Source organism: Neoarius graeffei, chromosome 25, assembly GCF_027579695.1.
Source record: "Neoarius graeffei isolate fNeoGra1 chromosome 25, fNeoGra1.pri, whole genome shotgun sequence".
Lineage (NCBI taxonomy): Eukaryota > Metazoa > Chordata > Actinopteri > Siluriformes > Ariidae > Neoarius > Neoarius graeffei.
Genome location: NC_083593.1, coordinates 56,238,359 through 56,265,392, shown reverse-complemented (window position 1 = coordinate 56,265,392; position 27,034 = coordinate 56,238,359). Strand labels below are relative to the sequence as shown.

At 40.8% G+C, this 27,034-nt stretch overlaps 3 protein-coding genes across 11 annotated transcripts in view; 2 read left to right on the top strand and 1 right to left on the bottom strand.

Annotated features, from left to right (window-relative positions):
* Positions 1-21,634, bottom strand: fstb (follistatin b). Of its 2 annotated transcripts, XM_060908831.1 has the most exons (7): positions 20,814-21,631; positions 13,141-13,360; positions 11,110-11,301; positions 10,182-10,400; positions 8,031-8,255; positions 7,553-7,783; positions 1-1,282 (listed from the first exon to the last, which is right to left on the bottom strand). In XM_060908831.1, exons 2-7 carry the CDS (start codon positions 13,289-13,291, stop codon positions 1,269-1,271), a joined length of 1,032 nt encoding a protein of 343 aa, XP_060764814.1. In that variant the 5' UTR covers positions 13,292-13,360; positions 20,814-21,631; the 3' UTR covers positions 1-1,268. The 2 variants fall into 2 exon arrangements, with proteins under 2 accessions (XP_060764814.1, XP_060764813.1); XM_060908830.1 differs by lacking the exon at positions 13,141-13,360 and having other exon boundaries at positions 20,814-21,634.
* Positions 21,188-26,767, top strand: LOC132873357 (molybdopterin synthase sulfur carrier subunit). Of its 3 annotated transcripts, none has more exons than XM_060908834.1 (4): positions 21,188-21,296; positions 21,420-21,541; positions 25,853-26,017; positions 26,682-26,767. In XM_060908834.1, exons 1-3 carry the CDS (start codon positions 21,252-21,254, stop codon positions 25,977-25,979), a joined length of 294 nt encoding a protein of 97 aa, XP_060764817.1. In that variant the 5' UTR covers positions 21,188-21,251; the 3' UTR covers positions 25,980-26,017; positions 26,682-26,767. The 3 variants fall into 3 exon arrangements, with proteins under 3 accessions (XP_060764817.1, XP_060764818.1, XP_060764819.1); XM_060908835.1 differs by having other exon boundaries at positions 26,685-26,735; XM_060908836.1 differs by lacking the exon at positions 26,682-26,767 and having other exon boundaries at positions 21,192-21,263; positions 25,853-25,979.
* The window catches only part of LOC132873355 (molybdopterin synthase catalytic subunit), a 32,005-nt gene continuing 30,902 nt past the window's right edge, over positions 25,932-27,034 (top strand). For 4 of the 6 annotated variants that reach the window (XR_009651559.1, XR_009651557.1, XR_009651558.1 and 1 more), the window contains exon 1: positions 26,687-26,801. Coding sequence is in view for 2 of the 6 variants with exons in the window: in XM_060908833.1 (XP_060764816.1) it covers positions 26,687-26,801 (115 nt within the window). In the remaining 4 variants the exon portion in view is untranslated. Of the gene's footprint in view, positions 26,018-26,681; positions 26,802-27,034 lie in introns of those variants that run through there. The other 2 variants (XM_060908833.1, XM_060908832.1) reach the window with 2 other exon arrangements.

Below are 27,034 nucleotides of genomic sequence, written 5' to 3'. Positions count from 1 at the left end.
TTTTCCAGTTTACTCGTATTGCATGTTTACAAACAGCATTGTTTACTTTTCTGTACATTTAACAATAGAAAAAGGAACTATACAATACATTAATAACTCTGTGATTATAGAGACAGTAATGAGACGGAGTGATAAAATTCATCCTTTACGTTCTGGAATAAAGCGAGCCGAGTCACCTACGGTACACGCCGCCTCCGCTGTACAAACGGCGCAAAAAAAAAAAAGCATCCAAGCGTTTATTATGGCACATGATTTCAAACATGAACAAAAATCCTTCATTCATTTAACACAGGAAAAAAAACGCACATGTTTAATGTTTTAGACGCAGTCACATTATTTCACATGAAAAAGCGTCTGTGTGGGGAAAAAAGAAAACAGAGTGCTTATAAAGAATTTAATTACAGACCAGCTTTGAGTGTAAACAAAACCAGATCCATTTATTAGTGAGCTACACACACACACAACGAAAAATTGTTCAGGACACAAAAAAAAAAAAAAAGTTAAAAAGTCAGGACAGAGAGGGAAGAAAGAAAAAGGAAAATAAAGATAGAAAGGGAAAAATAAGGAGAGGAATGAAAGGAGGACATGAAGGAAGGAAACAATGGAATGGAGAGCTCAGGACAAAGAAGAAAAGGAATAAAGAAAGGAAGACTACAAAAGGGGGGAAGAGAGGGAAAAATGAACGAAAGCTGCAGAGGACAAAAGAAAGAAGGAAACACTTTCTCACACACAGGAGAAAATGAAATCTCGTTCAGGAGTCTCAGGTCTCTGTACATCACACATTGCACCTTTTTAAATAAATAATGCTGTTTTTTTTTCTGTGGCTATAATACATGAGATAAAAGAAAATTCATTCTGACTTTTTATAAGTGTATAAATAAAGTAATGTATAAATAAACATCTAGAAGATGGCTATATGAAATCTTCCTCTTTTTTCTGTTTTTTTAATTCTGGAAAATAAATTAGCGTGTATGTCTAAGTACAGTCTGAATACTGACTCTGCGCTGGAGCCGAGTCGCACTGTTTCACACACGTTACAGTCACGATAATCCGTCTACTCCAGACCTTCATCCTCCTTCATCCTCGCTCCGCTTGCCGAGGAACACAGCAGCACAGGAGCTCATGGCTTTAGAACGGAAGAAAATAAGTCTCTTTTTGGAAATGATCGATTTTTGTTCCTTCCCGTAATCACACATCTGAAACGTTGATGCTTTGTCTGGTTCACGTGACGAAGCAGGTTGAGATCCACCTACGATGGGACGGACGAGTCAGAGGTCAACGCCTGCAAATGAAAAGAAGTGTGATTTCAGTTCCAAATCATTCACATGTGCCATAAATATTCAGTTATTAAAAGGTCATAAGGGATTTTAGCTCTGAAGCCACACCCTGGGAAGAACGCTTGATGAGGGCGGAGCTTTCTCGATCAACAGGTATGTATCTTTTAATATCGTTCAATTTATAAATTTGAGTGTCATGTAATTGCTATTGTGATTCCTTGAATTAAACAATTATGCAAACAAAAATGCCCATGATTTGAGCAGTTCAACTTTGGTGGAGTTGATACAAGTCTTCGCTAGTTATGTAAATTAATAAAGCGTTAGCATAAAGATGTGAGCCATACTGTTACATGAGGTCTGTTGCATTTTGTTTATTTATTCAAAATTGACCCAATGTTCACACTAGTGATGGCTAATTTTCTACATACGTATGCATCAGAGTGCTACAACTTCAACAGCAGCGAGTAACAAAGCGAAAGCAACACTTGAATTCTCAATTTTATGCAAATTAGGTCTGAACTCCATAAAGCAACAAATCCAAATGAGTGTCTTGATTGATTCCTACGGCAAAGGGATGTTAGATCTGCCCATCGCCAGTCTATCAGAGGAGTACAAGTACACCAAAGTCAGACTGGAGATGGTGATGCTGGATTCGAGCGATCCATTTGTAGCCCAGGCTGCCCCCATTCTGGCCACCGGGAGGAAGCGGACTCCATTGGCTGCAACTGAGCAGGCAAAGGCAGCACTCAGACACAGGGACATCGTGGGCCGAGTGCAGGAGGGAAGGAGTGGTCTTGGCCTTGGGGCCAGCACACCAGCCTGGAGCAAGGCCACTCCATCACAGAGACGCAAGCTGGTGGTCCAGGAGGTACGTCGGGAAGAGGAAGCAGGAAGGCGTGCACAAGCTGTGGCGCAGGCAAAGCAAGGGCAGTGGATGGCATAGGAAGGAGTGGAGAAGAGGAAGATCTCCTGGAAAGAGCTGTGGGAGATGGAGGTATTCAGGGCGAGCTTTACCATCAGGGCTGCCTATGATGTCCTGCCTTCTCCCGCAAACCTAAGCCAGTGGTATGGTGAAGACCCCACGTGCCCTCTATGTCCAAGTCCAGCAACACTGAAGCACATCTTAATGGGCTGTAAGACCAGCCTCACCCAAAGTCGTTACACCTGGCGGCACAACCAGGTGTTAAAATGTCTTGCAGCAGTGCTGGAAAGTCAACAGACAAGTGTCAATGCCCTTCCACCCCTGTCATCCCACTGGCAGGCAACAGCATTTGTCCAGGAGGGCGAGGGTCAAGCAAGCCTCACCACCATAAGACCAGACATTGGGCAGCTAGGCGGTGCACGGGACTGGAAGATGCTGGCAGACGTGGGCCAGAAGCTCTGCTTCCCAGCTGAGATCGCATCCACCAACCTGCGACCAGACCTTGTGCTGTGGTCAAGCTGGTCTTCTTCATCGAGCTCACTGTGCCCTGGGAGAGTGCAGTGGAGGAGGCCTACGAGCAGAAGAAGCTGAGGTACGCTGAGCTTGCAGCCGATGTGCAACAACAAGGCTAGAAAGCGAAGGTACGCCCGGTGGAAATAGGCTGCAGAGGGTTCGTAGCCACCTCTACATCCAGGATACTCGGGGAGATGGGAGTGTGAGGGAAGGCCCACCAAGCAGGCAGTCAAAGACCTCTCCAAGGCTGCTGAAAAGGGGACTCGGTGGCTGTGGATGAAGAGGGAAGGACTCCACTTGGGCCCTCAAATGAGTTGATGGCATCTAGGGGGGTGAACCTGAGACGCTGGGATTCACTGCTGAACCCTCTGGAGGTGTCGTGGGTCTATCAGCGAAACACCCATGAAGGAGGGCGCCCACTTGATAACCCAAAGGATGCCATCACTCAATCGACCACCCCACAGAGTCTCATCGGTGCCTCAAGTATGTATGTAACAAGGGATATCAACATCTAATTCTACACAACAGAACTTGGATGATCCTGTGGCACGTATGGTCTGACGTTTCTTTACTTCCCCCACCCACAACTTTTAGTTCCTACCTGCAATTAGTTCCCTTTAATCTTATCCTGTCACATACGACCTCTCATTAAATGCGCATAGAGATATTATGAAGGAAACAAGTTCAGAAGGAAGTGGCGGAGATCGTTGGTGCTGCTGGTGAGTGTATGTTGCTAGTACAGTTAGCTTGACCTGTTAATCAAAGCTAAGACAAAGCAGAGCATGTAACATTTAAATTGCACCAACAATTTGCACACTGTTAATTTGTTTAGCTTTAGAATATATGCAGCTGTTAATGAAAATGCTCGACTAGCCATGACCACAAGCAGCAACAGTTGCTTCATATTCACGAAACACCAACTCGAAGTGATGAGGAACTTGTCACTTCCTAGGGTGAGCTCAAACTATTACTGCTAATGCTACGTGAATTCAGTTCCGTTCGCAATTTCTTTAGACGAGCAAACTGTGTGGAATTTCATTAATTTGATCATTCAAAATGCCAAACTCGCCAGTCATCGAATAATAATGGCCTCTCCAGGCTTCCGTACCATTCACATTAGCCAGTAATTTGGGTTCTAGTCTGAATTTGTCAGATAACTCCAAATCACATTTCTAAGGTGCATTCAAAGAACCGAGATCTGTTTTAACTCAGAACATTGTACTAGATTTACTGAATGACGCTGTTTAGAGTTTTATTTTTTTATTTTAAAGTTTAGATATATCATTCACGGAGATGTGAAATATGCTAAATATTACAAAAACAAATCTGATTTAAAAATCATTTACTGCACCTTTAATAATGTTGTTGTTCAGCATTTTTGTGAAGGTCACATGTTTAACATTGAGACAGTGAAGACTAAAATCTAAGCTCTGTTCTAATGACCAGAAGGTTTGGGAGTTTTATGTCCCTGAACTGCCAGAAAGCCCCTGCTGGACCCTCGAGCAAAACTCGTAACCTTCAAATCCTCAGCTTGGACTGGATCCTGTCTCGCTCGAAAAGCATCTGCCAAATGTATAAAGGCAAGTAACAAGACGGCACATAAATCCTCTAGAGCTGTGTTAATAACATGCCATCCTGCCATATCACATAATCACCTCGTATTTTTCAGTTTCAGGACTGAAACTAAAACACTCCTGGTCATGGGAGAGCGACGCTACTGCTACTGTAAATCTCTCGTAGCCTTGGACGAGATTTAATCATCTCCAGCATCTGGAAATCTCACCGATGATGGAGAAAACTGCAGAAGTTTGCACACCCTTAAAACAGAATGAAATATTCTGGTATGGCTTTTTTTTTCATAAATATTTACTCTCTACTTTTATCATGGTACAATTTGGAATGGAGATGGGCTTTATTTTGATTGTATATCATGAATCTACACAAAATGGCTTTTAATATTGAAATGGGAGGATAAATTAAATATAATTTGTCTCACTATTTACCAAAAAAAATTGTAAAACTTTTGATTGCACAAGTTTTTGCCCCCTTCCTTTGAATGTGAAACCCCTCAATTAGTTCTCGTGCAGTGAGTTGCCACCAGAAGTGTCGTCATTAGGTGACCTGTGTGCAATTAGTGTCACATGATCTCTAAATAAATACACCTGTTCCCCTGGAAAAGCCCCGAGTTCATGAAGATAAACAACATTTCTTCAGGTTTCACAAATCTTCCTTCATTATCACAGGAAACAAAAATGGTCATGTCGTGTAGGTTATGATGATATTAAAAGTAAAAAATAAATAAATAAAATACTGAAATTATATCAGTTGTCAAAGTTTCTGATTGAAATATTCCCTAAAGACGTACCCATCCACTCGTTGCCTTTATAACCAGTCTATATAATGGTGAAAGCATGCGGGGGGGAGGGACTTTTCACTCATTTCACGAATGAAAAACCTTTCTGTCTGCCCCAAAAAAGATTCAACTCGCAGACAGAATGCAGCTTGCGTCATCACTGCTGGAATGTGTTTCTAGGAATTCATCCAGACAGGTGGAAAAAAAAAAAAACCCTAACCATACAAACATACAAAACTCTCGTCATGATATCGTCCAAGGTCTCTGCCTTATTTCAGAATTTGAGGAACTGCCTAAAAACTCGACTCGCCTGAAGTGACTTCAGGACAGAATCTGAGGTTGAATAAGAAAACACAATTAAATTAACATTAGAAACTAGTTTGATTGGAAGGTTGTGAGGTCAAATCCCACTGGGTTGAAGTGAAGTATGTCAGGGTCATAACCTCATTTAAACCCTATTCAGACCTGATTAATTTTACAGGTGGAAGGGAGTAATGTAATGATTACTGGACTGTCACTGGGATTTTAGTCTCGTCAGTAATTTTTTTTTTTTTTAAATGGAAAATTTATTCCATGTTTTGTTTCTATAAAATCGGCAGCAGAAATAATTTGTTAAAAAATGCTGTTAAAGATTGCGCGATATCATAAAAGAGGTTTTGCTCTTTTTCTTGAGTGTACAGAAGCTTCAGGAAGCAAACTGCAAAATTTTCATTGTTTAAAAGGAATTCCTAATACAGATATCGTTAACATCCAGGTTATGGTCATGTGACCGATTAACAGTCACACCTACACCCCTATAGGTCCCAATAGGACCGTCGTCACAGGAACACCAGAGAGTTTCAGTTACCACCTGGAAGCGTTAAACAGAAGATTTCATTTAAAAAAAAAATCCTACATCATCACTGATGTCGGGCAAAATTGATAAAATGCAACATACGACCGAGTAAAAAAGTTCAGAGTAATGTGTTTTTCTCTCTCACACACACTCCAAGCTGTTTGATCACATGATCCTTGTGTTGAATGTGTGCCAAAAACCACAAACATAATGAACATCACAATTCACAAACACAGCAGAGTAAAGTGAACGCGCATCTCCGTGTGAATGCTTCGTCTTCACGTGAGATGTTTATGTGGGCACTGATGACGCAACCTCGGATGGGTTTCCCAAAAGCCTCTTAACGCTGAGAGCATCTTAACTTGGAGAGAGAGCATTCATTGTGCTGCTCGCTCAACCATTTAATGATGATCTTTGTGCTCCGATGCTTTTGGGAAACTCAGGCCTCATCGTATTACGTTAACTCTTCAGACTTGATCATGTACAGTTTACAGCAAAGGTTCGAATCCTTCATGGAGTTTGAGTTTTGAAAAGTTGAGATTTAGAGAATTTTTTAAAAAATATCCAGTTCCAAGACCCAGTACAAAAGAGAACAAAAACCACACCCCTCGACTATTTAACGGCTATATACGGCTCGATTTCGTGGAATGAGCTGATGGCCAACGAGGTGCGTAGCTCCTAGAGTTCCAGATGAGATTGAGTGGAATAACTGTTTGTTTTATTCCATCCACATTGACTGGATTTTGAGAAACAGAGCATTTTTATGTTTGCAAATTTGATAAATAAAAACTTTTACACAAAACATCTGGCAAAGTCATTTCCGCTTAGGATGTAAACAAACTGGCGAAATGACGGGAGCGATTTGTGAAAAATGTGATAATTACTGAAAAATAAAAGACAGATGTTCTTACCATCAAATACTTTCATTCCATATTTTGTTACTTTTTTGTTGTATTTTTTGGGGTTTTGTTTTCGAGCAGAGTTTTTATTTCGTCCTCAGTTGGATCAGCAACACGCCCTGCTATTTTGATTTTCTATACTCACAGTATATGAGCTGATATCAGAGTGCGCGATTGCTCATATCCAGTGACTGTGGATAGAATAAAAAGTATTATCTGTTCTCGAATTGTAATCATTAACCAATTGCTGTAGTATAAGAGGAATAAAACAGGATCTACTTCGTGGCGTTACGCCAAATGTCTTGTTGATTATTTTCCCAGAACAGCATGATTCCATTTGTGTTACTTGTGATCTGTGAAGCCAAACACGTCAGATATTCTGATGATATCATTTACATTTCTTTGTCTTTTTTTGTATCAAAGGTGTGCAAACTTTACATGTACAATTTCAAGAAAAAAAAAACTTTTTTTGAGTGAGAAGCTGATGGTGTGTGAACAGGAAATGGAGCTCAATAATGCTGGGGTTGGTCACCGTTGTGATGCTGGGAGCATTTTATAGCATGCTTTAGGATAACTATTTAGACTGCGTATATTTGTGTATCCGTTATCTAATAAAAATAAGAACTCCTGAGAACCGAACAGGTATTAAACTACAAACCACTGAAAAACTCTCCTCTCATTGGTTGTTGCACTGAACTTATAACAATTCCTGCTTTGATTGACACTCGGAGAGCTGCGCGCGGGTTTACTTACAGTTACAGGACCCGGAGTGTTTGACCTCAAGGACCAGGCCTTGTGAGCAGGCGGCCCGATGCATCTCGCACTCGCTGCGGTACGTGGCGTTGTCGCTGGCGCACACGCTGTCTCCGGGATGACTCTCGGGACACTCACTCTCACACATGGTGCATCGTCCTCGGCCTGTCCTCTTGTCCCACAGACACTTCTTTCCGTCTGGACAGCGGATGTCGTCGCACGAGAGGGCGTCTGAGGACACGAATAACCGAGACACACTGAAGTGATCAGTCTACACAAAGCGGAGTCATGTGTTATTATTGTATCATGGCCTGCTAATAAACACCACATTTCCAAACAATGACTATATAAGTGCAGCATTAAGAGCTCTGAGTAACCCTGACTGAGGATCAGTTCCATCCTGATGAATGTCATGACATGGATTGATCCCCAATCAGCGGACTTCCTGATCCCTAATCGTTCTTCCCGCCCCTCTTACCGATGCACTTGCCCTCATAGGCGATCCCGATGGACCTTCCCAGAATGCACGTGGCTCGTCGGAGATGGCAGGCGCTGGCGTAAACGGTGCCATCGTTCCCACACAGGTACTGCTCGGGTGAGGTCACTTCAGGACACACGCGCTCGCAGGTCACGCAGTAGGCGTTGTTGTTCTGGTCCACCACACAGGACAGTCCTCCTGGGCACTGCACGTCGTTACACGTCTCTGTGACGAAACAGAGTGGGATGATATTGCGATAAATGATAGCATGGTGTGTTTTTCTAGAAGTGTCGTAAACCTATTGATAACGCTGACCCTGTCCTGTGTTTGTTCCAGGATATGTTGATACAGTTTCATCGTAAAAGCGTGATTTGTGTGTGCATGCACTTATCTTACTCTGCTCGTTCTTTATACCGTTAACGAGTTTATTTGACATGAAGTGCATTAGCGAGCAAAGTTAGTTAGCTTGGATCGAGTAGGATTGTAGTGGAGAAGGTTATATTGCAGTTCACTTTTGTATAAATGTAAGAAAAGTGTGTTTATGCTGCGTCTGAATTCCTCATTGTTACAACCAATAGCTACAACAGCATTTTAGGGCCACTGTGGGAGGGGAAAAAATGAACTGAGGGTGGGGTTAATATTCTGAGGAAAAAGTTAAGAATCTGTGAGATTAAAGTGATGAAGTTGTGCGGGAAAAAAAACCCTGGATATTCTCGGAGATTACAAAATCATAAATTTGCAAGAAAACCCCCATCCCCCCTCAAATTCAGAGATTAAAACAAAACAAAAAAAACACAAATTTATGTGAGAAACTCAGGATTTTTTTCCCCAAAGAACTAGATTTCTTCACTTTACAAAATTGGCTCAGCGTCGTCATACCACAGATGCCACGTCTGAGCCGAGAGTTGCAGGAAATGCAGTCTTTCTTCCTCAGTCGCACAATAAGAGTTTCAACTACATTTCTCAGAATGCACTGCAGCCAGGAAGCATGTTATCATTGTCTCAGAACATCTTGAGTTATTTTTCTCTTTTTTTTTTTCGCATGACTTTTTTCCATCTTGGAATTTCTGAGGGTGTTTTTCCCTCGCACGTTTATCACTTTATAATCTGACAGACTATTCGAGTTGTTTTTTTCTCATATAACCCACTTTAATCTCAGAAGTTCTGAGATTATTTTCCCCCCCTTACACCTCCAATGGCCCTTATATGCCATTATTAATAGAGTCTGATTGTCAAAGAGCAACATTTTATTGTTTAAAACTGTTCTTTTCTTTGACCTAGCATCATCTGTAGACATTTTATCTTGTCGAGCGAGTGTTTGCAGCTCGCAAAGAATTCCTCGTGTTGGTATCAATAGATTCCTGTTACAGTTCATGCTGTGGTCAGAGATTTTCCCAGAAATGAGCTGAGGCTGTTTGTAAACCTCAAAATCCAAGCAAGTAAAGCCACTTCCTTTAATGTTCAGTCTGTTCAATTGAATAGTGTTCAGACCACGCCCCTAAAACAGCACGTCGCACACCTGTGCTGAATTTTTCTGAATATAGAAAGCATGTCGACGCCTCTTTTTTCTGATTGGTCAGATGTTGGTCCTGTGGAGTCACAGAGAGAGAGAGAGACTGGAGTTCCTCGTCTGGACTTTCATTTCTCTCCGGTGTTTAACGTCAGAGGATAAAATACGTTTAGTTCAGTTTTTTTATACAAATTAATGTTAATTCATTTGTTTATTATAAGTAAAATGTCCTGAGTTTGAAAATGAGGCACCGCTGCTGTGTTTTGAGTTCCATCAGAAGTATAATAATGGGATATTTTAAGGATATCCTGAAGCAGGCCTTTTGGAGGTGTGTGAAGTAGTTGTGTAATGCTCAATAAATCATTCCTAATCCGAAAGTTTGAGAATAAACCCAGCCTGGGTTTGGAACAGATCCTAATCGGGCGAAGCTTAGATTACATTTTTCAAATTCCACAACTAGCATGAATCCATCTTGATCAGAGTCAGAAAAACAGAACCGATCAGAGAACCAGGCTGAACTTGGACCTAAGCACTGATGTAGATCGTAAACGTGATCCAAAGGTTTAGAGTTCAAATCCCAGAACTTTATTAGCCACAGAGTTGAATTAATTTTGCTCACAGTCACAGGTGTTTGTACTCACTCTTGCACTTCCCCTGGTACTGGGCCACCAGGTTGGGGTTCCTCCTGCACTTGGCCCTGCGGAGTGCGCACTCGTTGCGGTACGTGGTTCCGTCCGAGCCGCACACCGGGCCCTTGAAGGTGTTATTGGAGCAGTCTGGAGCGCACACACAGCGTGGCTTGTTTCTCCGGTTTAACTTGCATTTCTTCCCAGGACCACAGTCCACGTTATCGCACGTCTCTGTACAGGTCACAGATCATTCGATCGGTTAGTCAATCAATCCACCTCTGTGACACATACTGCTGTATGGATAAGTACAAAAGTTTGTGCACCCTTGAGACACAATTTAGGCCCATTTGTAATTAGATGAGTGTGTTCGGGTCCTCATGGTGATTTTTTTTTTTAAAATCACAAGTAACAAAAAATACAGTGACATGTAAGGTATTAAATGTAAAATTAATTATCATGGCAGATCTTTACCTTTTTTCTTCTGTTTTCATTTCTTTATTATAATTACAATTTTTCCTTATGTATTTGATTGTGGGTGTGTCTTGTTCCAGAAGATGCCCACATTTCACCTTTCCTTCTTTCTTGAGCCGATGTAAATTTAAATTATATGTACCCATTAAACCCATAAACTATAACTGATGCAAACTTTCGCACTCAAATGCTCATCTACATTCATTTCCAATCTATATTAAGACTCATTTTTCAGTTCCTTTTTGATAAAAAGAAAGGAAACTATGGCCTAATGTTTAGCAGCTTTGGGACCAAAAGGTTGCTGGTTCGATTCCCTGGACCAGCAGGAATGGCTGAAGTGCCCTTGAGCAAGGCACCAAACCCGCTCCCCAGGCTGCTCTGGGCATGTTGTATGTTGCTCTGGATAAGCGCGTCTGCTAAATGCCATTAATGTGATGTAATGGAGACCTGTTCAGGGTGAGAGGCGTACCTTTACACGGTATGCAGTTTGGTGCACCACCATGCATGAGCAGCCACCGGAACAACATGTAGCTGGGAACGTCCTCCTCTGTCCACGCCATGCCGAGTCTCTCGCTCCTGCAGCAGTCCTCCCGACTCATGTCAGACACGTAGAGCATCTGACAGCGGCCGTTCTTCCCCTGCTCGTACCAGCAGTTCCCAGCTGGAGATAGAAATTACATGGAGAAGTCACGGCTTTACACGTGGTAATTAGCTGCATTTGTCTGATTTTGGGAAAAAAACAAAACACAGCTCTGAGCAGACCATGGATTTAAATCAGGTGCTTCTTATCAGGCTATTTGGAGTTTGTACCAGTCCTGGTTCTTTAGTCTCACAATGTCAGAATTAACTGAACTTTTCCTTGTTTATAGTGTTTTACCATCAAGAGTACGCTTGTTACCTGAGAAGGTGCACCTGGTGTACATTTTAATTGGCTTTTTTTAAAAGGTAAAGCTTTAAGCGATACATCAGTGGTCAATAAGTTCCAGTTATGCAGCATACCTTCAATTATTTATAGCTGAAAAATAAATACAAAATGTAAAAACATGCACCTTTTAGATAGCACCAAGAAAAAAGTACCATTAGTACCTTAAGCTACTCTGCAATTCAATTAAGATTAATTTTTGTTCGTTTTTTTTTGTGGCAAGCCTAATCGAAGAGGAAGAAAGTCCCTGCTGGATCAGTGCACAGCAGTTTAGACAAAAACAGGAACCCTTTATGGTCCCAACCCAGCAACAACAAAAAAAAAGTGCACTTTGGTACATTTATTTCTGATGGAGCACAAATTTAAATTTTGAGTCAAAGGATGGAAAAGGGAGGCACTCAAGCAGGAAAATCAGTGATTTAAGCATTAAAAAAAGGACTAAAAGTTCTTCTCCAGTCTGCACTCTTGGATATAAAGGTACCACACTGTACTTTTCCTTGATGATAGTATCAAGGCACCATCAAGGACGCAGCTTTTGTACTTTTAAAAATACTTTAAGATGAGCCTTTAAACTTAGAGTACTTTTGATGATGCCACACCACTTCAAGTGAAAAGTGCAGTTTGGTACCTTTTATTCTAATAAACTGTCCAGATGAGATTCGACTCAAACTGAACTAAGAAAAGGGAGGAAATGGATGGAATGAAGCAGGAAAAGCACCAAAATGTGTTCTATAACAGTCTGGATTTGCACATATTGTGCATTTCCGTGTGGCTCAGTCAATACCCTTATCTTCTGAAAGGAAATGTGGATGTAGTACCTTTTAGACAAACTGCTAAAGTTCATAACTGGACCGTTATTACACTTCAGAGTGAAGTTTTACCTGAAGGTATATCTTTAAAGGAATAACAGCCTGGAGAGACAGCATGTCCCAGACCAGCTACCAGATTTCTTCTAAAGCTGCACCAGACACTTGGCACAGTGTGTTAAAAACAGCATGCAGGAGTAAAATGCACCTTCAGGAAAATGAAACTATTACAGATGTGCAACACCTCAGCAATCCAGCAAATACGCACGTGCGCTCCGGTCCATTCTAAAACTACACACACTGCAGTTGTGTGCAAACGGCAGATGTTGTGATCACACCATCACTGAGGGTCTTAGAGAGAGAGAGAGAGAGAGAGAGAAGAAAAACCTTGGATCGCAGGGAAAAAAAAAACAAGAAAGAAACAAAACCCTGTTTATGGTTTTGCGCATTTTTACTTCATCCCCTCTCAGTGCGCCTTCAGACAGAAAGTTCCAGGTTTTAAAGTAAACTCTACACTCAGGTTCCCTGCTAAAGAGTTTTGCATCTTGAAAGGTTCTCCTTTAATTTCCCAAAGCGCGCTTTTATTAATTATGAAGCTTTAAGAAATTAACAAGAAAAATGTTCAAAGCGCGCATCCCATCCCATCCCATCTCTCCTCTCGCAATGAAAAGCTCTAAAGAAGTTTCTCAGACTTCCCCTTTCGCTCTGAACGAGTCAGGAATTTCTCATTTCCCTGATTTTCCACTGAACAGCAGCTATAACGCGTTATTACCGTCAACTCGGTGCTCGTCAATGAAGTGCGCGAGCCACAGGAGAAGCAGCGACGGAAAGCGGAGCATCCTGAGTCTGATCCCACAACTAGTCCTGATGCTGATAATCCCAGGGTGCTCTTCCTCACACTGATCCCAGCCCGGCTCTGTCATCCAGCTCACATCCACTCGCTTTTTAAATCAGGGTTGCCAGATTGGAGGGATTCTCAAATGAGCGGAATCCTTCAAGGGAAGAAAAAATAATAATAAAAAAGCCTCCCCAAAATAAATCACCACCCTTAAAAAGTCTGCATTCCCCATAATGGCTGGGTTAAAAAAATAAAACATGCCTTTATATTACAATTTATTTCAAATAATAGAATTCCAATATGATGAAATAAAACCCCGTTCTCCTGGTCAGGCTGGCTGTTGATCCAGAGTCTGTCCCAGGAACGCTGGCAGGAAAGCGGAATATGTCTTGGTTGGGACTCGGATCCAATCTCATTTGCACATACGGGCAATTTAGCATAGTGGCTTGTTTTGGGGAGGAAACTAGAGAACCCAAAGGAAACCCAGAAGAACACTGATACCCATTTTCAACCAAGAGAGAATGGGTTCTGTTCTGGTTTGCGCACCAAATTTTGATCTGTTCAAAGCAAATTGGTTCTGAGCTGGAACCCAAATGTCATTGCTGGTTTTTCCAGTGTGAATTGTGACGATGTCAGTGGGCGTGTTGGGAGAGGAAGAAGAGTGAAGTGATGGAGAATACAATGGGGAAAAAAAAAACATTCTCAGAAAAAAATGGGCCAAAAACAAATATCTGCAATAACAGAACAAAAGCTTAGAGGTAATCAATGCACACCACCATCTTGCTAATACTGTTTTCTCCAATTGTGAATCAGGCCGTGCCCTCCATTCACGACGCATCCTTGATTAGAACGGTTCCGCTCAAATCTGGTGAAAATGTGAGCTGGCTCGCTAACTGGCACCAAGGTTCAGAGAATCCTGAATGGAACCAGTTTAAGAACCCGTTCCCTGTTGGTCGAAAAGGGGTTTGAAAGAACATGTGAAGCTCCACACAGACAGGAACTTGAGCTCAGGATCAAACCTCAAACCCTGGATGGGTGAGGAGGCAACACTACCCTACTGCGCTACCCAAAAGCATATAAGACAACAATTCACAAACATTAAGCTTTGTAATGATGCAGAGGATATGAAAGAGGATGAAGACAGTTGTAGAAAATCTAGAACCCTTAACAATCCTCTGTAGAACCCTACAACAGTGTGTGTCCCTGTCAGAAAGAGTTCCAAGTAGAAACATTTTTGAAAGTACTTTTACTCATCCAAAGAATCCTTGAAGAACCCTTTTGTCTAAGAGTGTAGGAATGCATGGTGTTAGAGAGGAAGGAGTCTCCAGTGTCAGCACTTTATAACTGTTGTAGAAAAGCCACAACATTAAATGTAACTTTAATAAGATGAGAAGTATGATGTGCCTTTCTGTAATGAATAAAAATTTTAATCATCAGCAAATTTCTGTGGTATAAGAGGAATAAAACATGACATTACACGCTGGTACATAAAAATAACCAGCTATTTACTTAAATCATAAATAATCAACAACTATGAACACTGACACTTGGAGACAAACTGATATAGATTTAAACCCCATGTGACGTGGTTGCTGGACAAATAATGAGACTTGAACTCGCAAACTTCTGATCAAACCCTTAAGCACAGACACGTTTTTTTAAATCTCACTGACTACAAATGTAATAATATCTCCGTTACCTGTTAACATTTTAACTGCTCTATCACAATGCAAATAATATTTTAAAACGAACAAAGTTCCTTAATTTCAACTCGATAGAGAGGTAATACGTACAATCTGGCAACCCTGTGTCTCTTTTTAAAATGGGCAGGGCTCAGAAAGAAGCGGTGGGCGGGGTCAGGGATAGGAAACTTCATTGACCGATGGCAAACATTTTATCAGGTGACATTTATAAAGGTAGAAACTTTTCTCACTGCAAACTGTTGCTCAATGAACCACTTTGGATTAATAATAATAATAATAATAATAATAATAATAATAATAATATACCTAAAGGATTATGAAAGGACGTGTTTAATATTTAGGTCACTTAGGAGTGAATAAATACTTCATGTTAAACCCAAAGTTGAAATATTCTGTTCTCAAGTGCGGGTCTGAATGATGGCAATAAAATCTGAGACTTTGTCTCCCTCTAGTGATCAAACAAGAGCTGTGCGCTAATCAGATATTATACAATGCATTCAATCATACAGTAAACCAGTAAACACAACCAGTAAAAAGTTTTGTTTTGCTAATGATAAATCAGCAGCACTTAGTTTCCCAGAAGTCAGCCCTCAGTGTGAAAAAGATAGAGATACGTGTAGAAATTTACATCCTCCGGAGATGAAAAATGAAATGTTCCTTTATTTTACAAATTTATTACAAATAAGTCGGGTAAGTGCTCTGTCCTTTGACTTTGTCTCCCTCTAGCGGCCAACAAGCGCTGCGTGTTATTTCACACGGAGAAAACCTGACCTGTGTAGACTCGATTAAACAGGGCATGGAATATATCTCATGTTGCAAACTAATCATCATCATCATCAACAGCGTGCGCATTATTATCAGCTGAGATTCCAAATTCACACAAACAGCTGATGTGATTTATTTAACGCTTATTTTCCAATCCTATCTCCTATTGGCCAAATCATACCTTTAGAATTTATAGAAATACAGCTATGCTTATTGTAAAATATCCACTATATATCTATTTATTGATTTTTTTCCGAATTACACACACATTTAAAAAAAAATAAAGTAAAAAATAGGAAATTAGTATATAATATCTAAGTAGCCTAAATATTTGCTAAAATCCAAATAAATATTTCACATTTTAAAAATTATTTATACATCGTGTCCAGCAATAAAATATAAATTAATATTACTTTAAAAAGCAAACGCGTACATAGCAACGGTGATTTTTTACTTCCGGGTTCATCGCGATGTGGCTACGTTGCCAAGCATGATGTTGCCAGATGCGCAGAAATTCCTCTTGAAGTTTGTAGTTTTAAAATGTGCCTTAGGTTATTGAATATTGTGAATATAGTAGATAATTATATGTATATGTATATTACAAGCCTTTAGAATCTGTCAAAATCTAAATTTAGTTCACACAAATATCAGGAACAAATATAACCACGAACACCTCCCCAAAAGTGCAGCATGTTCTCAGGATAAACTACAAAAACGACGTATTAAGTTTCGAATTGCAGTTTTGTGACAGTAATAGGGTTGAAGTGGTGTAATTTAGGGCAGGGGCGCAGTTGGGACCCTTGGGGGGGGGGGGGATGTGTCCCCCCAGAGTCATGGGGACGTCAATCCGTCCCCCCACTTTTACAGGGCAAAAAACCCTTAAACCACGTCTTGTGTTGTTGTTCAGGGCAGAGAGGGGAAAGGCGGAGCGAGAGGTGCAAATGTTCGTTCCGTTGCGTGTTGTATTTTTGCAAGGGGATCCCCTTATATGCAGACCAGAGTCGAGCTCTCACTCTCATATAGTATGTCAAATTAGTTAGGCCTCACCCGTCTCTGGTTCAGGGCTCCTGGAGGAGCTGCCTCATTGGCGCCTGTGACAGTGATGGCGGTAACCATGGTGACCACTAATCTATCTGACTGACTGTAATGATTATGCCTTTTCTCAGTAGGAGCCGAACAACTGCTTGTGAACTATGAAGCCAACGAAAAAACAAAAAGCTATTACAGCGCTGTAAGTAGGCTATCCAATCCCTGGGCGGCACGGTGGTGTAGTGGTTAGCACGGTTGCCTTACAGCAAGAAGGTTCCGGGTTCGAACCCAGCAGCCGGCGAGGGCCTTTCTGTGTGGAGTTTGCATGTTCTGTCTGTGTGGGTTTCCTCTGGGTGCTCCAGTTTCCCCCACAGTCCAAAGACATGCAGTTAGGTCAGAGCATTTTTTAAGGATTTTCCACTAGGAGACCAACTGGTCTGGGCAATACAATCACAGGCCCCAGAGTCCATGAGGCTGCACCGCTGCGGCATATTTTGTGATGCAAAATGGTTCACTAATCACCATACAGACAAACACACTACAGTGACTACACAGCTATCAAGAGCAATTACCAAGCACAAATGTTATGTCAAAGACACTCAAAGTTACACAGTAATGACATCGGATTCTGACATCAGCCATCTCAGTAACCAAATTTTAGTTTTGTTTTTCTTAACCAACATGATCTTGTGTGTATATCTTATAACATAGATCTTTGTTTTCCTTGTTAAATGTATACTTACATGGTACTTGGTTAATTAATTGCAACTGATTGAACCAAATGCTAAGACATAACTTGGTTTAAAATTTGGTCTCCCAGAGAAGCTGGTTTGGCATTGACTAGGAGACCAAATCTGGCCACTGGGAGACCATTTGGTCTCCCAGTAACTATGTTAAAAAATGCTCTGAGTTATGTTAACGTGGGGCGGCCTTGGGCTGAGGTGCCCTTGAGTGAGGTACCGAACCCCTGACTGCTCCCCGGGCGCTGTAGTGTGGCTGCCCACTGCTCTGGGTGTGTGTGTGTGTGTGTTCACTGCTTCAGATGGGTTAAATGCAGAGGATGAATTTCACTGTGCTTCAAGTGTGCATGTGACGAATAAAGGTTTCTTCTTTCTTCTTCTTCCATGTTGTCTGTTGACCGTATACAGTTCCCATACTGTGTCAGAGCCATGTTCGTTTGAAATGGGGAGCAGCTAACAGGCTATGGGAATGTGAAATCATCATCTTTAGTGCATGTGTATCCATATTATGCTCATGTTAAAATTAGTTGTCAATGTGTTAAGGCAGGTTTCACGCAGATTAATTTAACTCTTCCTGACACAAAGAATGCGAAGAGGCGTCCAGGGCTGCTGATCCTGCACACACGCAACAGGCAGGAAAGTTCGGGCGCAGCTTCAGGTCGCCCAGCGGGAATAACTGGAACTCATCTCATCTCTTTATCTCTATCCGCTTTATCCTGTTCTACAGGGTCGCAGACAAGCTGGAGCCTATCCCAGCTGACTACGGGTGAAAGGCGGGGTACACCCTGGACAAGTCGCCAGGTCATCACAGGGCTGACACATAGACACAGACAACCATTCACACTCACATTCACACCTACGCTCAATTTAGAGTCACCAGTTAACCTAACCTGCATGTCTTTGGACTGTGGGGGAAACCGGAGCACCTGGAGGAAACCCACGCGGACACGGGGAGAACATGCAAACTCCACACAGAAAGGCCCTCGCCGGCCACGGGGCTCGAACCCGGACCTTCTTGCTGTGAGGTGACAGCGCTAACCACTACACCACCGTGCCGCCCTAACTGGAACTCAACAAATACCAAACGGTGTTAAAACAAGTAACATTTTGAGGGAATGAAGATAACGTGTCAAATTTCATTTCCCATATATGGCAAGAAATAAGCCTACAAACGACGAAGATTGCGCTTCATCTTAGTGGCAGTGGCCTTTGATAGCAATCAGCAGTAGCCTACTGTACATTTTCTTTCAAACAGAATACTCAAACGTACATCCATCATCTAGGATATAGATGGCCTAACGGTATCATCTAATTTTCAAATCGCCTAGATAGATATATATTATATATTATTAATATAATATATAATATATATCCTATAATATAATTATTAATATAATAATACTATAAATGAAAATAAACACATTTGCAATTGATATTGATTAATCTAAAATTTTAGATTTTTTTTTTAATCGACTGACAGCGCTAGTCAAAAGTCAATGCTTTTTAGCAACTGTAAGTAACTGTTAGCTGTTAACATTAAATTATAATATTTAAAATGTTAACATTATCCTGGTCTGCAGGCAATTCCTGATGATGTTCTTGATTGGCACACTAGACAAATGAAATATCGATCATGTATGGGTAGTGCTGATCAGGTGAGCCTTTGACAGTCATTGTTGCACCATAGTTTCAAATAAGTATCAAATTTTTATTGTTTTTATTGCAAACCACTCGCCCAGATGACACAAAATAACTAATCGAGCACCAGTTAAGGTTAAAGGAATTAAGTACTAGCCTAATTGAGGTACAGTTGAAATGCTGACAGCTTGGTTCCCCCCAGTTCTACAGGGACGCATGTCGGCTGAAATGAATCCGAGAAAATCGCAAAAGAAGCTTTTTTTTTTTTTCGAAATTTGTGATTTTCGTTTTTTTCCATCATGTGCAAGTTGAGATCTTGAAGAATGCAATCAGTATTTCAGATAATAGATTGTTTTGTTGGAAAAGCATACATTTTTTGTTGCAAATTGTCTCGTTTTTGTCAGGACTGTAGCCTGCTGGGGGGTGTGGGTAAATTACCATATGGGCCATTCATGTGACGATTTAAGTCTTTTGGTTTTTTTTTACATCGGAGATAACCATTTCTAGCAAAAAAAAAAAAAACGCAACCAAAAGGAAGTGTTCTAGGACTACATATTCTATCGGAGGCATTGATGTGTGCAAGGCGCCGTTTCTCTTTCTGATGGGGTAAGTTTATTAATCTAAGGTTGTGTGGTTATTTTTGCATGTAACGGAGAGTGTTGTGGTTTGGTTACATGAAACTAGTGTTGTGTTAGTTGTGTTATCATCGTGCTATCTTTTTTTCTTACGGTGTGAGTAATTTTTCAACCACAAAACGTTAAAGTACACTTTAGGACTTATTTTTGTACTTCATAATTGTGTTGGGCATACTTTGCATGGAAGGAAAATTGACGTGGTGATCTTTGTTTACATGAAAGTAGTATTGTGCTAGCTAGTAGGGGGTAGGGCTTTCCTTAATGTCATGCAAATGAGCACCATTATGTGCCTGCCCTACACCCAGAGTAACTGAGATGGAAAACTTTGAGGGCGATTTTCTCCCTTCCCTGTTTTAAGAGGTAGAGTGGGGGAAAAGCCCCCCTTAAGGAAAATTCAGTTTTTCTCCAAGTTGAAATGAACCATGTGTTTAGTTTTAATCATAGTTTTTGACAACAGTGACATGAACAATAATGCCACCTAAAGTTTGCCTAAAGTTAATACTTAAATTTTTTTTTAACAAAAACAAACATTGTGCCAAGGGGGCCTTCCCCCCCCCGAGGTAAAGGCCCCCTGAGGTGGGGCAATAGGCCCCCTCACTCAAAAAAATCTGTTTGGATAGCAAAAGTGTTTACTTAAGCCTATAATGTGAAAGAAACAAGAAAATATCCCTGAATTAATGAATAGATGCATTATTTTATTATATTTCACATTTTAATTTCAATTTTTTTTTTTAAATTTCAATTATTTTTAATATTAAGTTCAAATTACTTGCTTTATTCATCCAGGTAAGCGAGATGTTATTAAAAACTATGTATCTGCTGTTCAGAAATGTATGAAATACAATAATTATGATAAAAGGAAACGATGCCCCCTGGGGGCCATTTACCCCACCATTAAGGAGGCGTTTTACCCCACAGACTACACTTTTACAAAAAAGGGTCTTGCTTTCAAAATGTGATTCAACTTTTTATACCTAATGTATTTTTTTTTAACGTACTGACTTGTCTACTCATACCACATACACAGCTGTGATATCTGACGAAATAGCAGCTATCTAAATACAGTTTTACTGATATCTGAAAATTATATCACTTACCATGAAATTTGATTTCTCTCCGCTGCGTTGCTGATATGCCATCCACAGTGGATATTTGTATATCCCCGTTGTCAAGCCAGTCCATAGCAACAATAGAAATGTAACTTTGCGCCATCTGGTGGTTATTTTGGGTAAAACAGGCCGGGGGCGTATTACCCCACTCTACTCTATGCACTTTCAAAAGGCCACACATTCTTCAAATATTGTCAGATCTCCACATGGAAGGCATCATTGGAAAGCTTAGAAACTGTACTTTCTGAATCTGTCAATAACTCAAAATGCCCCCGGGCAGACATGTGTCCCTGCCTGGATTCCGTGATCAGCACTTTGGGTGAGAATTAGATTTTTTTTTTCTTACCATATCTGGCAACCCTGAGGGGGAAAAAAAACAATCTCGTAATAGCAGGTGCGCGCGCGCCTCATAAACAGCCTTCATTCATGAATCCTGAGGTAACAACAATAAAACTCACACCGCAGACACGGGTATAAACACTCATCATGACTGTTTTTGACATTTCTACGGCTTTTATTGGCTGGTTTTTAAAGCAGAAAGGTTATTTAGCATGTAGCCTCGTGCTGAAGCTGCTGTGTGCTGTGCTCAATCAGGTGACCGTGCTGTACTTTGCGAAAAGTGCCGAATTAACGGGAGTGCGGTCGGAGAGACTCCGGGTGAATCCAGAGCTGACGAGTCTCCAGCTGTGGCAGCAGCTGGAGCACAAACACCCAAAGTAAGTCCCTCAGAAAACTCATAAATAAGCCGTATAAACCCACAACAAGCGCGTTTAATAAACCGCTGGCTTCTCTCAACCATGCAGCGCTCACTGCGCATCGGAATTACCGTAAATACGCGTTTCAAACCGCTGGAGCGTGAGAGTCCCAGCATTCCAGCGGTTTCGGCTCAGCAGGAAACACCGTTAGAGTGGCGGGAAATGCACAGAGTGAGACTTTAAAGGCGGAATCTGAAATATTTGTTATTTGTAACACAATTTTATAATTTTATTTAAAAAAGCGCAATATTTAGTTGAATATATTTAATAAATGATTTATGTCAAAAAATAATGTAACTATGATTATTTGTGCGTTTATATAATATTTAAACTAAACATGAAACACTGTTTTTGTTGTATTTATTCAGGATGTATTAAATATTTTTAAGGCAGCTTGGCGGCACGGTGGTGTAGTGGTTAGCGCTGTCGCCTCACAGCAAGAAGGTCCTGGGTTCGAGCCCAGCGGCCGGCGAGGGCCTTTCTGTGCGGAGTTTGCATGTTCTCCCCGTGTCCGCGTGGGTTTCCTCCGGGTGCTCCGGTTTCCCCCACAGTCCAAAGACATGCAGGTTAGGTTAACTGGTGACTCTAAATTGAGCGTAGGTGTGAATGTGAGTGTGAATGGTTGTCTGTGTCTATGTGTCAGCCCTGTGACTTGTCCAGGGTGTACCCCACCTTTCGCCCGTAGTCAGCTGGGATAGGATCCAGCTCGCCTGCGACCCTGTAGAACAGGATAAAGCGGCTAGAGATGATGAGACTTGGGCACCTTTTTTCCATACAAACTTTGTCACATGGAGCATGAAGAACCACCTACAGCTCAACGTGACGAAGACGAAAGAACTGTTGGTCAATCTGAAGAGAATCAGGGCTCCGGTGAACCCTGTTAACATCCAAGGGGTCAGTGTGGACGTGGTGGAGGACTATAAGTACCTGGTGTTGTACTTGGATAATAAACTGGACTGGTCCAAAAATGTGGACACGGTACACAAAAAGGGCCAGAGCCGTCTCTATTTTCTGAGACGGCTGAGGTCCTTCAACATCTGCTGAACGATGCTGCGGATGTTCTATGAGTCTGTGGTGGCCAATGCCATCCTGTACACTGTCGTCTGCTGGGGCAGCGGCTTGAAGGTGAAGGACACTAACGGACTCAATAAGATCATCAGGAAGGCCGGCCATGTTGTAGGCGTGGAACTGGACTCTCTGACAGTGGTGTTGGAGAAGAGGACACTGTCCAAAATAAAAACAACCTTAGACTGTCCTTCCCACCCTCTCCATGAGGAGCTGATCAGCCACAGGAGCACGTTCAGTAAACGGCTGATTCTTCCACGCTGCACAACTGAGAGACCCAGGAAATCATTCCTACCTGCTGCAGTCAAGCTGCACAACGCCACTGTATAACTGTGCTACACCGTCTTACCATGCGTCCTTCACTCAGGCGCAATATACGTATATAGGAATCATTGTATATAAAATCACTTCATTTTGCTTTTACTTAAGTTATTGACCTTTATTTAAATTTATTTTATTTTTATTTATTCTTTTTTTCAGACTATTTTATCTTCTATTTTTAGACATGTTTACTACTTCTTTGATTCAGGAGCTTGGTAGCAAATTTGAATTTCCCTCCGGGGATTAATAAAGTAATTCTGATTATAGATTTCTATTTTATGACTTCTACATTATCGAGTCAAAACATCAGGAAAACATTTTTAGAGTTCCACAGGGTTTTTTTTTCCAGCACAAAATTAAATGTTACAGGAAAAAAAAAAAGTTTGTATCTGAGCAGCATGTTCCATAAGAGAGCACTTTTCAGGTTAAAAAAGAAACCATAATGAAGGCTGCTGGGTTTTGGTGTACAACCCCAATTCCAAAAAAGTTGGGACAAAGTACAAATTGTAAATAAAAACGGAATGCAATGATGTGGAAGTTTCAAAATTCCATATTTTATTCAGAATAGAACATAGATGACATATCAAATGTTTAAACTGAGAAAATGCATCATTTAAAGAGAAAAATTAGGTGATTTTAAATTTCATGACAACAACACATCTCAAAAAAGTTGGGACAAGGCCATGTTTCCCACTGTGAGACATCCCCTTTTCTCTTTACAACAGTCTGTAAACGTCTGGGGACTGAGGAGACAAGTTGCTCAAGTTTAGGGATAGGAATGTTAACCCATTCTTGTCTAATGTAGGATTCTAGTTGCTCAACTGTCTTAGGTCTTTTTTGTCGTATCTTCCGTTTTATGATGCGCCAAATGTTTTCTATGGGTGAAAGATCTGGACTGCAGGCTGGCCAGTTCAGTACCCGGACCCTTCTTCTACGCAGCCATGATGCTGTAATTGATGCAGTATGTGGTTTGGCATTGTCATGTTGGAAAATGCAAGGTCTTCCCTGAAAGAGACGTCGTCTGGATGGGAGCATATGTTGCTCTAGAACCTGGATATACCTTTCAGCATTGATGGTGTCTTTCCAGATGTGTAAGCTGCCCATGCCACACGCACTAATGCAACCCCATACCATCAGAGATGCAGGCTTCTGAACTGAGCGCTGATGATAACTCGGGTCGTCCTTCTCCTCTTTAGTCCGAATGACACGGTGTCCCTGATTTCCATAAAGAACTTCAAATTTTGATTCGTCTGACCACAGAACAGTTTTCCACTTTGCCACAGTCCATTTTAAATGAGCCTTGGCCCAGAGAAGACGTCTGCGCTTCTGGATCGTGTTTAGATACGGCTTCTTCTTTGAACTATAGAGTTTTAGCTGGCAACGGCGGATGGCACGGTGAATTGTGTTCACAGATAATGTTCTCTGGAAATATTCCTGAGCCCATTTTGTGATTTCCAATACAGAAGCATGCCTGTATGTGATGCAGTGCCGTCTAAGGGCCCGAAGATCACGGACACCCAGTATGGTTTTCCGGCCTTGACCCTTACGCACAGAGATTCTTCCAGATTCTCTGAATCTTTTGATGATGATATGCACTGTAGATGATGATTTGTTCAAATTCTTTGCAATTGTACACTGTCGAACTCCTTTCTGATATTGCTCCACTATTTGTCGGTGCAGAATTAGGGGGATTGGTGATCCTCTTCCCATCTTTACTTCTGAGAGCCGCTGCCACTCCAAGATGCTCTTTTTATACCCAGTCATGTTAATGACCTATTGCCAATTGACCTAATGAGTTGTAATTTGGTCCTCCAGCTGTTCCTTTTTTGTACCTTTAACTTTTCCAGCCTCTTATTGCCCCTGTCCCAACTTTTTTGAGATGTGCTGCTGTCATGAAATTTCAAATGAGCCAATATTTGGCATGAAATTTCAAAATGTCTCACTTTCGACATTTGATATGTTGTCTATGTTCTATTGTGAATACAATATCAGTTTTTGAGATTTGTAAATTATTGCATTCCGTTTTTATTTACAATTTGTAATTTGTCCCAACTTTTTTGGAATCGGGGTTGTAAAATGAAGAAGTGAGTGTGACAGTTAAAGAGTCCAGAAGAACTGTGGCTGGTTCTGTAAGATGCTCAGGAAAACCTACAGATCATTTCCGCATAAAACTGACCTCACTAGACCTGAGACGGATATTTATTTATTTATTTATTTTTTTTTTAAAGTAAAGGGTCGTCTCACACCAAATACTGACTTTGTTTCATTTATTATGGCTTAATTACTGTTTATAGTTTTTTTTTTAATTTAATTTTTTTTAGTGTTAACATTTAATTTCATTATTTTTAAGCCATTTTTGGTCGACAGCATTTCTTTCCATGTGCCTAAGACTTTTGCACAGAACTGTAATTACTGTATTTTTTTTTTTTGTGGTGCACAATATTTACTGTTTGACTAAAAAAAAAGTATTAAAGTAAAACTTTAGCTTAAACCACTAGAGCTGTTTTCTAATCAATAATCATTTATAATAATAATAATACTAATAATAATAAAATAAAAATAGTATGTTATATTTACAGTGACACTGAGTGTTAGAAAGGTGTTAAATAAATGAAAAGTATTATTGTTGTTCTCAGTATTTTAAACACGACTGAATAAGACTAAGTTATATGTTGTATAAAGATGATGATGTTGTGCAGTTATGGTTGGTGTAACAAGTACAGCACAAACATTTTAATGCACTAAAGAATTTAAATATATTATTAGTATGACGTCATCATTTTAGAGAATCTTTGTTTATGTCTAGATTTGACGCACATCTGTGGAGTGTTTTAATGCTGTTTGTTTGTTTTTGGTGTAAGACTGACGTGAACGTTTCCCCTGCAGGCTCTCGGCCGTACGTGAGCAGGTGGTTTTGGCCGTGAGGAGAGAGTACGTGGCTGTGGGCGAGCAGGTTGTGCGTCTGCAGCACGGAGACGAGGTGGCAGTGATCCCGCCGCTCAGCGGAGGCTAAACACATCACAGGCTCACTCACTCACTCTTCAGTTAAAGGTGCAGTATGAAGGATTTAGGGATCTGTTCACAGAAATGGAGTACAGTGTTTATAATTCTGTTTTCTTTAGTGTGTAATTACCCAAAACTATGAATTGTTGTTTGTTTGTTGTTTAATTTCATGGTCTTTAATTTCAAGTTTAATTTCATGGTCGTGGCCCATAAATGTAAATGAGCTGTGACCAGGTGTAAAGATTCCAGCTCACACGCTGGACGGTTTTTACATCTGTTGTTTGTTTTAAAAGCTTTTAAGTCTTTATGATCGACAAAAATATTTCATGTTGTATCCCGTGAGATGAAAATGAAATGAAACCGCGTGGTGTTGGGTTAAATCCCTGTACAGAATAATTGGGTAGTTATTTTTTATTAATAATTGGGTAATTGTTTAAAAAAAAGAACTAAGTGCCGATGCTAGAGTAACGAGTCGCGACAATCAAGTGAAACCCAGCTTTTTCTGATGTAATGTGTACCTGACGTTATATGCATCTGGCCACGCCCATTCTTCTCTTCAGAGCACGAATTCACAAGCTATGGCATGAATGTACTTGATCGTTTAGAACTGATTGGTGTTAATCATGAAGAAATGAGTCAGTGAAGGTAAATCTGATGGTCATTTTTGGCTCTGCGTTAATTACACAATGCATTTTGTGTGTGTTGTCAGAAGCAGTGATGGAGGACGGAGAGGGTCGAGACCTGATTAAACTCACCACAGACAAACTCTCTGCTGATGCTGTGTCAGAGTCCGTGACCTGTTCCTCCTGTGGAGCCATTTCATTATTCATTGGTAGGATAAAAAACTTTATGGCTGTATTAATTTTTTCATTATTTTGTCTTTGAGCTTGTCGTTTTGATAATGATTCGTTTCTTTCAATTGATTCTTTTCGATGAATATTGATACTTTTTTTTTCCTTTCCCGTTGCTGTATAATATAATCTAAACGCTTCCACAGAAATCTCTTTATGACATCGGAGCTGTTTTTAGTGTCAGTAGTGAGACGAGTGAGTGAGTGAGTGAGTG